General features: G+C 36.5%; 1 protein-coding gene across 1 annotated transcript in view; it reads left to right on the plus strand.

The window, feature by feature from the left end:
* The window catches only part of grid1a (glutamate receptor, ionotropic, delta 1a), a gene marked incomplete at its 5' end in the record, with an annotated part of 254,083 nt that overhangs the window by 156,281 nt on the left and 81,867 nt on the right, over positions 1–15,935 (plus strand). The window contains 2 exon segments of the mRNA XM_013999628.1: positions 40–324; positions 10,837–11,042. Of these exon segments, the coding sequence (XP_013855082.1) occupies positions 40–324; positions 10,837–11,042 (491 nt within the window).

Below are 15,935 nucleotides of genomic sequence, written 5' to 3' on the forward strand. Positions count from 1 at the left end.
AAACTATTACTATGTTTTTCTTTCTTTTCTTCTGTCTAGCATGCGAGTTAATGAACCAGGGGATTCTTGCTCTGGTTACGTCCACTGGCTGTGCAGCCGCAAGCGCCCTGCAGTCTCTAACAGACGCGATGCACATCCCGCACCTCTTCATCCAGAGAAACGGAGACGGCGCACCCCGTACCGCCTGCCAGCTCAACCCCAGCCCAGACGGAGAGAGCTACACGTTGGCCGCCCGACCACCGGTTCGAATCAACGACGTCCTGCTCACCCTCGTCTCAGAGCTGCACTGGCAGAAGTTCATCATCTTTTACGAGAGCGACTATGGTGAGTGGAGAAAAGCGGCACGCTGATTGCTGAACACATCTGAAAGATATTACATTCGTATGCGAGATGATCTCAGCACTTCCATTTAGATGTAAATGCTCCAAAGCCATCCCGGGTGTCATGGGAGATCAGGCCTCTGCTGAAGTGAAGTCATATTATTGCTGAGAATTCATAAGCTCAGAAAACACTAAGTGGGAATTAAAGATGAAAGAAAACACCCCCACACAGACACATATTACACACACTGCTAAAAAATAAATCAAAGTTAAGTAAAAATTGYAAGAAACAAGATCTTGTTGCTGCATCTTCTATGAGCCTCCTCATGATGAGATGGGTCTGAGCCTTAATTGGCTTATTTCAGGCACCCTCCTTCTGTGAGGGTCCATCCCGACAGTACTAAATCTATTCTTAGATCTTCTCCAATTCTGTTCTGACGTCGCTCAGGAGCGAACCTTTCTTGACCCACATTTGGCAAAGGGGCACTGTGGATCAGGAAATTATTGGCTAAGCAAAACGAGACAGAGAGTAAATATCACTGCTTTGCCATTCCTCGGATGAGTCTTGGCCTCTGCTGGCTAATTGTTTTTTTTTTACTACATGGAGGAGTGGAATCTGGAAGAGAGTATAAATCTGATTTACCTTTTTTTTCAATGTTGAAAAACAAAACATCTAATCTATATTTAAGTAGTACAATAAAGCAAAATACTAGGGGTGCAACAATACATGTACCCGTATTGAACTGTATCGAACAGTGCTTTAGGTTCAATACACACTTGTATCAAACAATACAGATTTTTAAAATTTATTTATCAACTTGTCTTCTGAAGAAGCTCTGTGTTAAAGGATCAGTGGATCTGTGTTCGACTACTCCACCTAGGCTGCATTTTTGAGCGCAGATCCACTGAGAAACTTGCTGTTTCATCAAATCTAATTTAAAAACTGTACTTTTCAGGTTAAACAAATGTTCATAATTAATTTAAATAAATAACAAGTTAAAATGGGCATGGAAMTTTCTCTTTTTTGTATCGAAAACAAATTGAACCGTGAGACTAAAGTATCGAACCGAACCGAACCGTGAATTTTCTGTATTGTTGCACCCTTACAAAATACGTACATCAATCCACCAACCTTGATATAAAGTATTTTCCAAAACAACACTGAATATGTTTTTATAACTTGTGATCATAACATGTGTATCATGTTATAATCACATTATATTTTCACATTGATTTTTTGCATAACTCCCCTAACCCTCAAGGAATAGTTAGAACTCAAAATTAATCAAATTTCTAAACCTGAAGGTTGAACATTCATGGCATGTCTCTTCATGTTCATGTTTACAACATGCAGCTTCATAGTTTCTGACTTCTGTCCTTGGAATTGTTTCTGACATTGSTGCTCTTTCTAGAAAGTGCATTCTCAGCATTGGACTGGATCGATTAAAAACTCTGCCATGGAAAGAGCACCTCTCTATCTGCAGACTGTTCTGACAAGCTCCCCTGCTGTCTAGTTATATTCCCCCCTTATTCCGTTTCTAACTACCGTGCCCCCTATACATCTCTAGGTCACAATGTGCATGACTGTCTGTTCTGCTATAGATTTTTCTTCTCCTTATTCTGTATCTAAAAATCTTATTACGCATTTTTTTTCTTCTGTCTGATAAGCTGCCACCAGGCCTTTTTATATATGTTTTCTGACTATAAAGATGTCGATTGGTCTGATGAACTAATTAACTTTCTGTCCTGCTAGTTAGCTGTGTGTCTGTTTTACCATCCATCTATAAATATACTTGTCTGCATTATTTCAGTCCTTTTTATTTTGTTGAAAACCACTCCAAATCACTGAATTATGTCAGGACATCAGATAACAAAATGAAGCATAGATTGCACTGTAACTTAAATTGGCAAGTTTACAAAAAAATAAATGTCTTTTATGATCCAGGGTTTTTAAATGTTCGCGGATGCTGCTTTTATAAAACARCACTTGTAGTTAGTTTTGACTTAAATCTATGAAAACAGGTCACATGAATTTGGTATTTGTTTTGACAAGACTTTTGACACTTTCAATTTTTTTTCTCTGCTGAAATGGAAACACTCATTAATATAGTTTCCCCTAATAAACTATTTAGAGCTGTTCATTGACATCAGGTGTGAAAATGTGCACCTGATGAGGAAGCAACTTTTAGTGCACTATCACTAATCACAACTTCATCCATTTATATTTCTAACAAACTCCAATTTCAGAGAGCACCGGCTTTTAAATCCACGTTAAACAAAATGCCAAATATGAGAAACAAAGATGACAATGTATGCTATTGTAGGAACTACGATTTGAATCTGARTATGTCACAACCCTGTATTTATTTTTGTTCAACCGCTTCTGCCCTTTAATAATCCATATACAGTACATGGATATATACCTTTGAACTGTTATATTACAGGTAAAGTATAGTCTTGGACAATTCCTTTATTTTTTCTCACCTGTAATCAGGTTTACTGATGACAAGCATTAGAGCATTCAGTTTGTGMACCTCCCTCTAATATACACGTCTACGGGAAAGATTCTTACAGAAATATWAAAATCATCCTGCCATCTTTATTTTCCTACATCTCATATATGCGTCAAACGGAAACAGACACACCGTTAGAACCGAAATAGCTCCTAAAAAGCAAGCATCTCATCAGAAGTCCAGCTGCTTCACTGAGGTTATCATACTGTGTGAGGTGGGCCTGGCTTCTTGAATGATGAAATTCAGAATTGCATGTCGTTTGGACTTCTGTCTTGTTGATTTGCTGTTTATGCAGCAGTCTCCAAGAAACCCTCAGATGATCAGAAGCAGCACAGATTTTCAATATCAACAACTATTTTTAAATATTTTTTTTCTTTTATTTTTTGCACAAAAAGCTTTGCCAAATCTAAATATCATCACAATCTCATATATATTTACCTGCTACATTTACTTTTGAATAGTGTGAAAGGAAACTAGACTCCAAATCAGGCATATACAAGGTAAGATATTGAAGCTTAAACTGTTTTCTCTGACCTCAGGGGCAAAGTATAACTTGGTGTAATGGAGCATGTCAGGGGAGCCAGCTCAATTCAGTTTCAGACAATGTATCAGTACCTGCACCCCCTACTGCCTTAAAAAAACGCAAACAGCCTCTAAAGGCTCAACTGTTCTGCTTTCATACACCTTTGTATATTTTCTGCACATCYTTTACTTTTCTGTTGGAACTATCGTGTACGATTTGTCCCGAGCAACAGACATCAACTTATTTTAATGCTACCGTTACATCTTTTGAAGAAGGATGACATTRTTATATAAATGCAACGCATCTTTTTGTGGTTCAGCCTTTTATGCTTTCAGACTAACAAGAGAGGAAAAATATGATGTTTCATGTGAAAATCCTACAACCTATTGATGATCAACACCTCTACAGCCTTTTTTTTTCCATTTTCTGTTCTTTCTTTATAGTTCTGTYCTCTTTGCTCTATCCTTTTAAAGCTAACACTGTGTTGCTTCTTCTAATTTCACTTTAGCTTATTTATGTTGGGTTCTCTGGCAGTGATGGAAGACTAACAGGTCTTTTTATTTGAAAARAAMAAAMWAAAWRAMAGWMRRYAGRMRKKWRTYWWTCMYWCMMAMAAAAAAAMRACAAACTTTTGATAAATTTTTGRAAMCAGACTCTTTGTTTTGTTGGTTTTCTTCTCACAAAGTCAACTATCTAACACAAAATCACCAACAAATAACTGCTTTATTGTCCAATTGTTAGACTAAAGACAAAATGTTTATTTTTGCAAAGTGTACTTCTTTAACAGCTTTAAATAACTTTATCACCTGCTGCCAAAAACAAATGGGTGAAGTCATTGTTAAATAATTAATTACCTATTTGAACTCAGTTTGAGATGGCTGTCATAGCTACACTGTAAAAAATGAAATGTTGGATTTACTTAACCATGTTATGTTACCTGGTTCCACTTAACTGAGTTGAGTAAATTCAAAGCAATATACCAGTTTTTTAGCCAAAGAACATGAGTATGTTGCTTTGAATTTACTCAACTCGGTTAAGTGGAACTAGGTAACATAACATGGTTGAGTAAATCCAACATTTCATTTTAGAGTGTAGGCAACCTCAACAAACTTGCTATATTTTAGTTAAGTTTGCAGATTTTGAACTGATATTTATTGTGACAGTAGCTGAACATCATCCCCAACTTATACTTCAAGTTAATTGTTTGCATGAGATCTGTTCAATTAACTATAAGGGTTAAATCTGTCTGTTAGCAAAGTATTTCATGAACCACAAGACAGATTTTAGAGCAAATGTCAGAAAAAAATCTAMAACAGAAAAACATTTGAAGTCAACCAAGTTTTAGATGGCCAGCACAGTCAACTGACTGTAAAAAGCCTAAAAGTGTTTACAAGTCAGTGTATTTTACAGATATGTAGGTAAAACTAATGTTGAAGTACTTTAGATTAATTCCCAGCACACATGCCAAGCTGTACAAATTGCACAGAATTTTACTCAAAATGTTGTCATTAACTCTTTGTCAATAATTGTCAAAGTTTCAACTGATATTGATGAAACTCTCAAAATTAAATAATTGAATATGCATCTACACATAATTAACTTTTATAATTAACCCAGTTTATGATTGCTGCAACAGCCAATAAACTAACTCAAAAATGGCTGCTTAGTCAACTTTACTAATAACGAGTTAAAGTTTGATGTGGTAGTAGCTCAGAGTCATCCTCAGCACATATTTTAATATGCTTAGCAAAATCTAGCAATATTACATAACTGTGCATAACATTTACAAAAAAACAAAACAAAAAAAAACAAAAACAAAACCTTGTCACTAGCCAGACCTTTAATACATTCATGACTTACTGGTAGTTCAAAGAGCTCATGCATCCAAGCTGGGTTTCAGAGAGCAGCTAACATGGTTTAAGACTTTTGCTTTAAAAATCAGTGATCTGTTATCTTTAAACCCTTGTCCTGTAAATGTTGTTTAAGGTGTGTTTAACACAATAGTCATTATTGTGTGAAGCTGAATTAAAGGTGCTTATTGATTATGTCGGGGTGGGAAGACTGTCTGCAAACAAAAAGCTTCTGGAAAATTGTTCTTTTTATCATAACAAGAAAAAGCAAAACAAGCATCCCATGCGCAATTATAGGAAATCTTAAACAAGGCTCAATTTTCATGACCATTAACGTGTTTCTTTGCAGGTTATTGTGAGTTAACCTGTGCTTAGTAAAGACCGCAGAGCAGCTGCATCTGTCTCTGTCCTCCCCACGGTGACTGTCTCTTTCTTAGAGGAGGAGAAAATTAGGCGGGTAATGGGTTTAAGATTGATTAAGCTGCTTTTGGTTCCAAGTAGGAGGTGGATCCTGATGTAAAACATGCATTTATTAAAACGGGCAGAGTCAGAACATGGACAAACACAAAGGGTATCTCATGCAGAGTTCATAGCAAGTCTATTAAGGGTAACATGAAAACTGCAGCGTGCCAAGAATGCCTCTGTGTAAAGACACTCTTTTATGCATTTGTCAAATTTATTTCTTTTACTTCTACTAATTTTACATATAGGCCATAAAATCATTAAAACTGCCAAATAAACAGTTACAAAAAGTATGCTTTAGCCTATATATATATAGTAAACAATATATGTATGTATATGTGAATGCATGTTTTAAAGCATTTTTACATTTTTGGCATTACATAATTCAATTCACTTCAATTCAGTTTATATAGCGCCAAGTCAYAATGCACTCAGGGCACTGTACATGAAAAAACAATAATCTAAAGAAGAAGAAGTCTCAAACCTGGAAAAAAAACCTTTTTTTTATTTTTTGGCTCTTTCCTGGTGTCATTTTCGGTTCATTTATCCAAACTGAAGATATGGATAATGTGCTAAATTAAAAGCTAAAACATACAGAAACCTTTTAATTCCATCTGTGTAAAATGACACGTGCACTAAGGACAGCTGCAGTCAATAGTTTTTTTTTTTCTGCTCTTGCACCAGTAGATGAAAAACAGTAACAACAAGGGATTGCAGAATGCTGTWTATGCTGTTCTCTTGTCAATTTTTTCAGTTTTTGACACAGAACATATAGAGTTTCTTGGGTCAGCAAAGCTGCATTTTACACATTCTACCAATACTGTCGGTCCAAATAAACAAATGTATATACATGTCTTTTTGGGTGCAATTTTTCTTGCTCACGACTGAAGTGATTGTGTTGGCATGGGCGTCATTGAAGCACACAAATCACAGCCCCTGCAAATGACCTGTCATGAAAACTACAGAACATTCAATGTCTTTTGTGGTCACGTCTAAACAACAATTACAAGTGAAGAAATACTGCGTAAATATGTGACTTTTTCACAATCAGCATTGGAAAATCCAGAGCTCATTTACTTGTAAACAAGGCCTTAGAAGGACAGAGGAAAAAAAAACATTTATACATGCAGTGTGCCAGTAATAACAAGCTCCAAAAGAGCAACTAAAACATGGTGAAGGTTTTAGCCCATTGTGTGGCTGCTTTGCTTCTTGTGGTACTGGATCAAAGGGATGATGAAATCAGAAGCTTACCAAGGCATTTTGAAATGTTACCCAAAGTCATAAAACTTAGTTTGAGGCAAAGCTCTTTGGTCTTTCAGCAGAGTAATGACCTGAAGCACTCGTTCAACGGAGAAAGAGGGGAAAAAATACAGAATGGTTAAAAGAAGATAGGATGGGTTTGACTGGCCTTTTACAAGTTGTGACTTAAAGTTGCCAACGGGCAGGATAAAATAATGTTTAAATTTAAAGATTTCATTGTTAATTATATTTTATGTGGATATTAGTGGAAAAGGGCCAAGTAGTGTTGATGATACTGTTAAATGCCTTTAGGTTAAGGGAAATTATTTGATTCAAAAAGCAATTTAAACCAATTTTTTAGGTGTTTTAAGGATGACACTATTTATTGACTAATTTTGTTCATTTCTATCAATAACAAAATAATTAACTATCTAATTGTACATTAAAGGAAAATGGTAAAATCCACATGAAAATTATGTTAATATTTTAACCCTGACAGAGTCACTTCACACAAATGCTTATTTTGGAGGAAAAATATGAAAGATGGCATCAACACTTTACCTCCCACTGCTTTTAATAATCATTCAAATTTGTCTTTTCTTGCTTCTCTGGTGCCTTCCTCTTTATCTCCCTTCACTTTCACATTGCTCTTTTGTGTGCATRAGCTTTTCAAAGATTATTACAAGAAAAACAAAACAAAAAAATTAAGGGGCCAGCTGCAGTACCMATCAATAGTAATTTAGCTAGTAATTTTTACTTGGTGGGCCTCTGATGCGGTAAAGCAGCTGTTTTGAAATTGTTTTATTGTTACATTATTGTTCATCTTAGTTGCACAGATTTCATAAAACCTATTTYACTGATGAAAAAACATTGTTGGTAATAAATCTAAATAGATCATTCATTCTTCCTTAATAACTGCCAAGAACAAAAACTGAATACAATATATCCAAACATTTTACTTACCTGTAAGCAATGCTCATAAATGATGACAAATGCACATTTTCATGACAGACCCTTGAAGCAGATTTTCAGATTAGCAGATTTATTACAGTGTGCAAATGATATACGGACCTCACAGCTATGARGCAAGCTGTATTTTGCCCTTCATTGTATTTAGTAAACAAATATTTAGCTATAAACACTGTGCTGTCTTGGAGGATAAATTTACAAAACCCCCAAAGAAGGAGGAATTAAAACTGAAGAGACAAAATGTTTCTACTTTCTGTGTTGCTTTAATTACTCGAGTGGCAATTTATCCCACTCAGTGTCTGCTACACTTCAAATATGAAATCAAAAATAAAAACTACATTGTTTATAATTAACTAATATTGTTGCAAGAAGAGCCGTGATTACTTTATAACGAATTTATCTAAATGCTGAGKAAACACAGAATGCCAGAAGCCATTTTTTCAGAGTTTGAATGTGCAACGCATCCYGATAGCTTTGCAAAAACTTCTCAGTCTTTGATCATCACCAGTAAGGGAATGTGTTTCACCAAGAAATTGAAAAAAAAAAGTACATTAAAGCATCTTTTTGTGAAGTATTTCTTTCTCAGTCTAACTTTTCGATGCTTTCTAAAACTGTTGAGTGCCGTTAAGGGAAAAGACAGACAACAAGAATTGGATGTGAGTAGCTGTTTGGGAGAGTCAAGGCTGATGTAAGAACCAGAATATGGTCAAGTTTTTAAAATCTAAAACTTTTAGGGTCAGTTTTCAGAAACTGACGCTTGGATAAACATGTCCAGAAATCAAACTTTTAATTCCTGGTTAATCCTCTTTTCTGCGGCTCGTTCGATCACTGATGGCTGCCTGCTGGATCAAAGCCTGCTACGGGTTTGGAACATTGACTTGAAATCCAATATTTCTATCAGAGTCTTGGAGCTGTTTATTGCATRGAAGCTTTACATTGGTTCTTCACATAAATCCTTCTTTGTACAAAAATATTTCATTTGATGTTGCACGAGATTTTTACACAACAGCCAGTGTTGCTACAAAAATGTAATTTAGTTAACCCTTATCTTATTGCACTTATCCTAACTGCACTGTTCTTCAATTAATTTAAGTTTATTTATTACCAAGTAATAAAACTGTTTGAGGTTGTAACGCAGGCAGGCATAATCAGACACTCAGAAACTTGTGCGAATAATAATCTGTCACATTTTCTATATTTGAGGCTTGACGTCAAATTAGAAGCCTTCATCGCTCACACAAAATAAATCATTTGCATAAGTTAGTAGTTTGCTTGACATATTGAGTTGCCACCATTTTTTTTCAACGGTTTCACCCTCAGGGTTTTTATGCAACACTGAGGGAGTAAAGAGCTGCTCATTTATCTGTATTTCTGTCATTTTCTGCTGGTGATTCAATCATCTTCTAGAAGCTGATCAAGAGATGGCAAGGGACATCTGGATGTTTTAAATGCCAATAGTGCTGATCTCGCAGCAGAGCTAATATTGCAAAGTATGCATCACCTTACTGCTTTATAGTTTGCAAACATAAAAACGGATAAAGCTGACTAAATTTGGAAATTAAACCGAGGGTTTTCGTCATATTTTACTCTATTGTCAAATATTTTGAAACCAAAATGATTTCTAAGMGTCAAGTTATGAGAAAAAACATCAAGCACTGATCAAAAGGACATATTTTTCAAAGGTAAAAGTTATTTTCTTGCATTCAAACAATCCCACCGAGGGTTGCCATTTTCATTTAGACCGAATAAACTAGTGTGTGTGTGTGTGTGTGTGTGTGTGTGTGTGTGTGCGCGCGCGCGCGTTTGTATGCATGCAGTGAAAGAAGTTTTCAAGGATTGTTGCTGTAGGAGATTTGAAGGGACACTTCAAAATGATGAATGATTTAATTTCACGTTTTGTTCTGCCCTTTGAACATTTTCTTTTTTTTTCCTGGGGAGAATCAAGGAGCAACTGCTATAATTTGTTACTCRACAAAATAAAAGGCAATACTCCAATTGCCAGAAAAAAAAGGATGCATTGCAGCTAATTCTTTTTGATTTGTTTCACATGGCTATTTCAGTTTGYCCAAGGTGCTGACCAATAACAGAGTGATGCAGTAATATGTTGCTCAGACTGGGTGATCCAACTACTCTAATTTCCAGTTTTTTTTTTTCTTTTGCTTTAGGCCTAAAACAGCATCCATTCATTTTTAGTGTGTAAATGTGTGCTGTAAGTTTGAATTTATACATGCATATGAGCCAGTTGGCTATGCTATGACTTTTCTATTCCTGCTGCTTTAGAAGAAAGCAGCAGGGCATCGGATGACTCATCATACGGTCAGAGATGCAACACCGCAAAGCACACACACACCCACTGATTCATTGTAGATAAAAATAAATAAATAAATAAATAAAAAGTCTGGTCTAAGTGATTTTTTGTGAGCTTCCAATAACAATGCAGCGTGACTTGGCACATGCTGGGCAGCTGCTCTCTCTATGACCGCTGGGATTGCTGTGCTTATCRTGAGCCCTCTGCTGCATATCGCCTTTGATTTGTGTGTGCAGTCCTTCTTTTTTTTCTTCTTCTTCTTCTTTTTATTTTTTAAGTGGCTTCCAGTATACTCAAACTAAACCCATGCACAAAGTTCTCTGCGGGGACAGCAACACCTGCCTGCAGCTTCAAATTCTGTAAACCCCAGGAAACAAAAAGAGAAAAATGCTTGTTGTTTTGTCACGCTTTACATCAGCAGCTGAGAATAAAATCTGCCTTGAAGCGTTTGGAGCAAAGCCTGAAAATATAATGTGTGTGTGTGTGTGTGTGTATGTGTGTGTGTGCAGGTGTTGAAGGTGCAGGCTGTTTACCGACAGTTGTGATTTAATGCTCCAGGGCGAAGGCAGCACCTGCCTGAAAAGTTCCTCCACCGCCGTTTTTGTTGCTGCCCATTTCATATCCTCACCCTGTCTCTCTCTCCCTCCATCAGATATCCGAGGCTTACAGACTTTTATGGATCAGGCTTCTCGACTCGGCCTGGACGTTTCCTTGCAGAGGGTGGACCGCAATGTCAGTCGAGTATTTACTGACCTCTTCAACACAATGCGCACCGAGGAGCTCAACCGATACCGGGACACTTTACGGCGGGCCGTGCTGCTCATGAGCCCTCGAGGTGCACAGGTCTTCATCCACCAGGTAGGTTTTTTTTATCACTGAGGCTTTTGTTCTCACGATGGGATCAGAGGGCACAGGCAGGGAGGCAAAGAGCAGAAAGGGAAAAACAAGCATTTATAAAATAAAGATGATTTTCCGCAAAAAGAAACACATTTTCTGACACCCCGACATGACCGCTGATCAATTTTTACATCAACTCAACCGTAGCACAAGAACAAACAAAAAAGAGTAAAACAAATACTTTTTTTTCTGAGGTTTTATTGGGCATTTTCTTTTAATATTGATCAAATACTTTGTCTGGGACTGCTTTGACCTCAGACAAATCCCTAAACATATGGCAGAGGTGAGACTGAGCTGTGTTTCACCTTTTGATTTTTCTTTACCTTGGAAAGAAACAAAAGACTGACTGGAATCTTACAAAGCAGATCTTTGACCAGCAGACTCTTAGTTTCTGCAATAAATCATTCAGAAAACCCACCGCACATCAACAGAACAGAGTTTTGTTTACTGGACTGATCAAAAGCTTAGCTCATACTCTGAGGAAAAGTTTGTAGAGGCCATTTTAGATTCAACACAACTTGAACAATCGTAATTTAAAARTGATGGTTAATCAGTCCAACATTCACATAAAAAATACTAAATTTATTTTTTCGTAACTGATCATTAAAACCAGTGGGATAAAAAAAAATTCACTTAATGCACTTTCAAGTCAAACGTTTGCCTTGAGACTTAAAATGCATGTTTTCACACGTCTTTTCACTGGAGGAATACTTTCACAATAAAAAACTTTACACATAAATAAATTAAAAAATAATAATTTGAGTTTAGCTTTATTATCAGTACTTGTAATTGCATTTTATTTAACATCTCATTGCAGCATGAATTTAATCARCTAAATGAATCAGCTAAATTGCTAAACGTTTTGAGGGCCGCATTCGTCGCCTTGAGAAGGAGCTCACAAACTGGGACAGCCTTTGGCACAGGGCGGCGATGTAAGCAGCCGACAAATGAGGATTTCGAAGGAAGCAGCCTCTGAATTGAGACACAGCCTATGTAAATGTGTGTGTCTCTATCCATCCATTCATTAATCCATAGGTGTGAGTCAGAACATGAATGCTTGTTTGTCTCTATGTCCCTGTGATGCAACCTGGAAAGAAGAAAATGGATGAATGGATGGATACATGACTACTGCTTCTAAAAATAGGACAAAAAAAGTTTCAAAGATCTCTATGTTGTCAGAGTTGTGAGGCTTTCCTGCTGTGGTTTGCATTTTTTACTCCTGATAACCACTTGGYGATACCTTGTTGAATAATTTGTTGTTGTTCTTTGGCATGATAGAGGAAAACCGCTTGCGTRGCACAGGAAGTGTTGAAGGCAGTAAAAAATACATCAGCGTGAAAACGATCCGAGTGCCTTGTTCAGCCCCGCAAACGTGCCTGACAGTTAATCTTCCAGGCAAGAACAACTGAACTGAGATTTTCCAAATCAAAACACAAAATAAATTAACAAGAATAAAATGTCAAATGGGCTGAAAAACAAGGAGGTAATAGGCAGTTAATWCAAGATAGTGTGAGATTTTTAACAGTATCAAATTGTGTTTGTTTTTCCGCTTCTTTGTTTGCTTTTGAGAGTTAGTAATTCAAAACACATTCTGCAATTGTAAAACTGCTGGGAGATTATATTTTTACCATGGAGTAGTGTTATGCACATATTTGTTTGAAAGCAATATTCTTTGCATGCACACATATAAAATGTGCATATGTTTCTATTCCAAAGATTGTTTACTTTCAACCTCAACTCCTCTGTTTTCCCATCAATCCCCCACACTGACTCATGTAATTGTTCAGTGTGTTGTGAGCAAACGCTGCAGAAATAAGCCATAAACTAACAGTAGGTCAAAAACATCACTTGAATTCCAATTAGCTTCCTATGAATGCTCCATCATAAATCTAAAAGTTAAGTACTTGCTGACAAATAAATTAGTGCACAGGTTGTGAATACATCAAGCCTTTTAAGTCTCATTAATGACATACTGCTTTGATCTCATCCATGCTGCTGGTGGATTCTGTTTTGGTGCACTTATGCTCAGTTTTCTGCAGACCATCTTTCCTTCTCATAGGTTTGCATTTGATGCAGACAATTATATTCCTGAATATCCTTTATGCAATTAACAAGCGACAACTTGGGGACTTAGAAATAAGATCAGCTTAAAATACTGCAGGCCCCAAATGCCCATGTGAATATTTTTAATATTTTAGATGAGGAAAAGATTTGCAAATTCATCAAAGCTTCATTATTGCTTTGGTGACTGTTTCTACAGATTGAACTCACATTGCACCAGATGGTGAAGAAATTGTAAATATATTGATATATGAGGTGAAAATAATGATGATGATGATTAGTTCAGGGTAATGCATTTAGGTCAAATTTAGGTGAAGAAGATGGTTTGGGTGGGAATAAAACATTTTCTAAAATGCATTCTGATGATGAAAAGTTACAACTGGAAAGATAATTGGTTCCAGTAGAGTAATTCTGCTTTAACTCATAGACCTTTGTTTTCTCCTGCTGTCGGATTTTGCACTTCTGTGTGTTTGTGTGAGATTTTATTCTTTTTTTTAATCTGTTTTTTTTTTCTCCCTTTCTGCTCTGTTGTTGTACTTCAATGTTATGGTTGGATTGCTGAACAAACCTAGAGAGAAACAGGAAATAACTGCAACAAAAAGGTTTCAAATCTATTGAGAAACCAGAGATGATTAGAAGTGCTGTGAAATGACCACAGAAACTTGTAAATGTTTGTTACTATTGACGATTCTGTCTGATGTGCGAGTGTCTTTGCAAGTTCATGATGTACCTGTTTCACTAGAAGATCAGTGGAATTCATCATAAGTCCCATTTTTTCTTTTAATCTTTTCTGAAGAAGCTTTGAGTAACATCTTCCATCGCAAAAAAAAAAAAAGAAAAAAGCTGTTTTCAGGTATTGTCATTTACCGTATTACACTTTGAACAAGAGGTTTGTGTCATTGAAAGCGTATGTGTTGGATGCTCCCATTCTGAGCTTTGTTTTTTTATTTTCTACAGCTGCCATCTCATGTACACTTTTTGTACACCTGGAAAAAGATGTAGCCTTTTCTGTCAGCTTCACCCTTATCTTGTTTCTGACTCCTCTCTATTGATTTGTTTTCACAATGGTGGAAAATCTCTGGAATCCTTCAAGCATTTTTGAGGGCCCCATTGTGGAACTGTTCAATTTGTTAAAATTTTCATAAGCATTAACTAAATCACTTACTAAAATTAGCACATGTTTAGGTACAAAAGAAACGTGTTGCCAGAGTCAGACCAATTAGTTGTACAAAGAAGGAGCTCCAGTCTCAGATACTCTGATTGAAACGTTTGGTCCTTGGGCCTTTGGTTAAGTGGATATGTAAAATTTTCAACAAAAGGCTTTAAAGCTAAAGTGAATTTGGAAACTTAATAGTCTTTTACAGTTACTTTTATTCACAACTGTTCGTTTTATTGGCAGCAATAAATTTCAAGTTAAATTTATGGGTTCAGAATCAAATTTTTTATTATTATTCTGTCAGCTTTTGTGCTGTAACAAAAGTGAAATGTTCCACCGGTCTTAATACCATCTCCTTTCGCGGATCCCATGGTGTGGCAGCCTTCTAAAGGTGTTGACGTGAAGAAAAAGAAAATAGGTGGTGTCAGCTGGCGTGCTTGCTCTGCAGGCTGGTTGATGGATGGAACACAGAGGGTGGGTGAGGCCTGCCTCCTGTGCTGCAGCTAAACCAAGCTGCAAGAGTAACAAGCACTCTCCTGCCTGCTGCCAAGTGGCGTGAGAGGGAGATAGAGATGCTACAAAGGGTGGCAGGAGGGTTTAAGAAAAAAGACAGGAGYAGAGAGAGGGCTCAGACAAGAGGAGTACAAAACCTGAGATAAAAAAAAAACGACAAGGGGAGATGAATATAGAGAGGAAAGGTCAAGGCTCAGAACAAGATGGGGAGCTACAGGGGTCTCTTCCAACATTATAAAGCGCCCCTGTWTGAAATAGTAATGGATGAAATCTAAAAGTAGACATAGCAATAGAGAGAAAAAAAAAGCAATGGAGAGAAAAAAGCAATAAGTTCTAAGAGATGTCTCCTAATAAAGAAGGGAAATTGGGTAAATTAGTGTGAGGCTTCATAAAAAGCTTTGATATTTCTGGCTAGGTTTGACAGATGATTTTATTTAAACTTTGGGGAAAACAGATGGTTTTATTTAACCAGTCTATTCTACTAGGGACATTTTAAATTAATATTGGGTGTGAAAGTTGCAGATTTTATTCCATTCACCTACAACACAAGTGCTGCTTGTTACCTGTATTCTATAATAAGTTAACTTCAGCTTCTGATTCATTTTGATGGCATGCTGACATTTATTATGCACATCCCTGGGCTTCAAACTGCTGTGAAATTTTCAGGATCTAAGAAACTATGGTTTGAAACTTAAGTTTCRAGCCTGGCGGACAGTTCTTGAGAATCATGTTTTGCTTAATGGCACCGCATGAACAACTTGATAACAAGGAACCTTTGAGGTGAGTTGTTTACTTTGATAAAGTCAGAAGAAARTTTAAAGAAAGGAGAACTTTTGCCATAAGGAGCATAAAGCAGATGTGGTGGATAAACAAAGAACATCCTAGATGAGAACAGATAAGATATTTTACGGGGCTTAATTTACTAAGAGTTTGGAGAATTATGGATATATGATGGACAGGGCAAATCTGTGGCATGGGCAGTATTGTCATATGCTAAGGGACCTAAACTATTATAGTATTATTCATAATAAATTTATACATGTRAATATTTGATTATACGTATTTTCTCCTACGTTTTAATGCTTCTTTCCCCTCTACTCAGAGGTAAACAAGCTGAATATTTT

Source organism: Austrofundulus limnaeus, unplaced genomic scaffold (genome assembly GCF_001266775.1).
Source record: "Austrofundulus limnaeus strain Quisiro unplaced genomic scaffold, Austrofundulus_limnaeus-1.0 Scaffold0, whole genome shotgun sequence".
Lineage (NCBI taxonomy): Eukaryota > Metazoa > Chordata > Actinopteri > Cyprinodontiformes > Rivulidae > Austrofundulus > Austrofundulus limnaeus.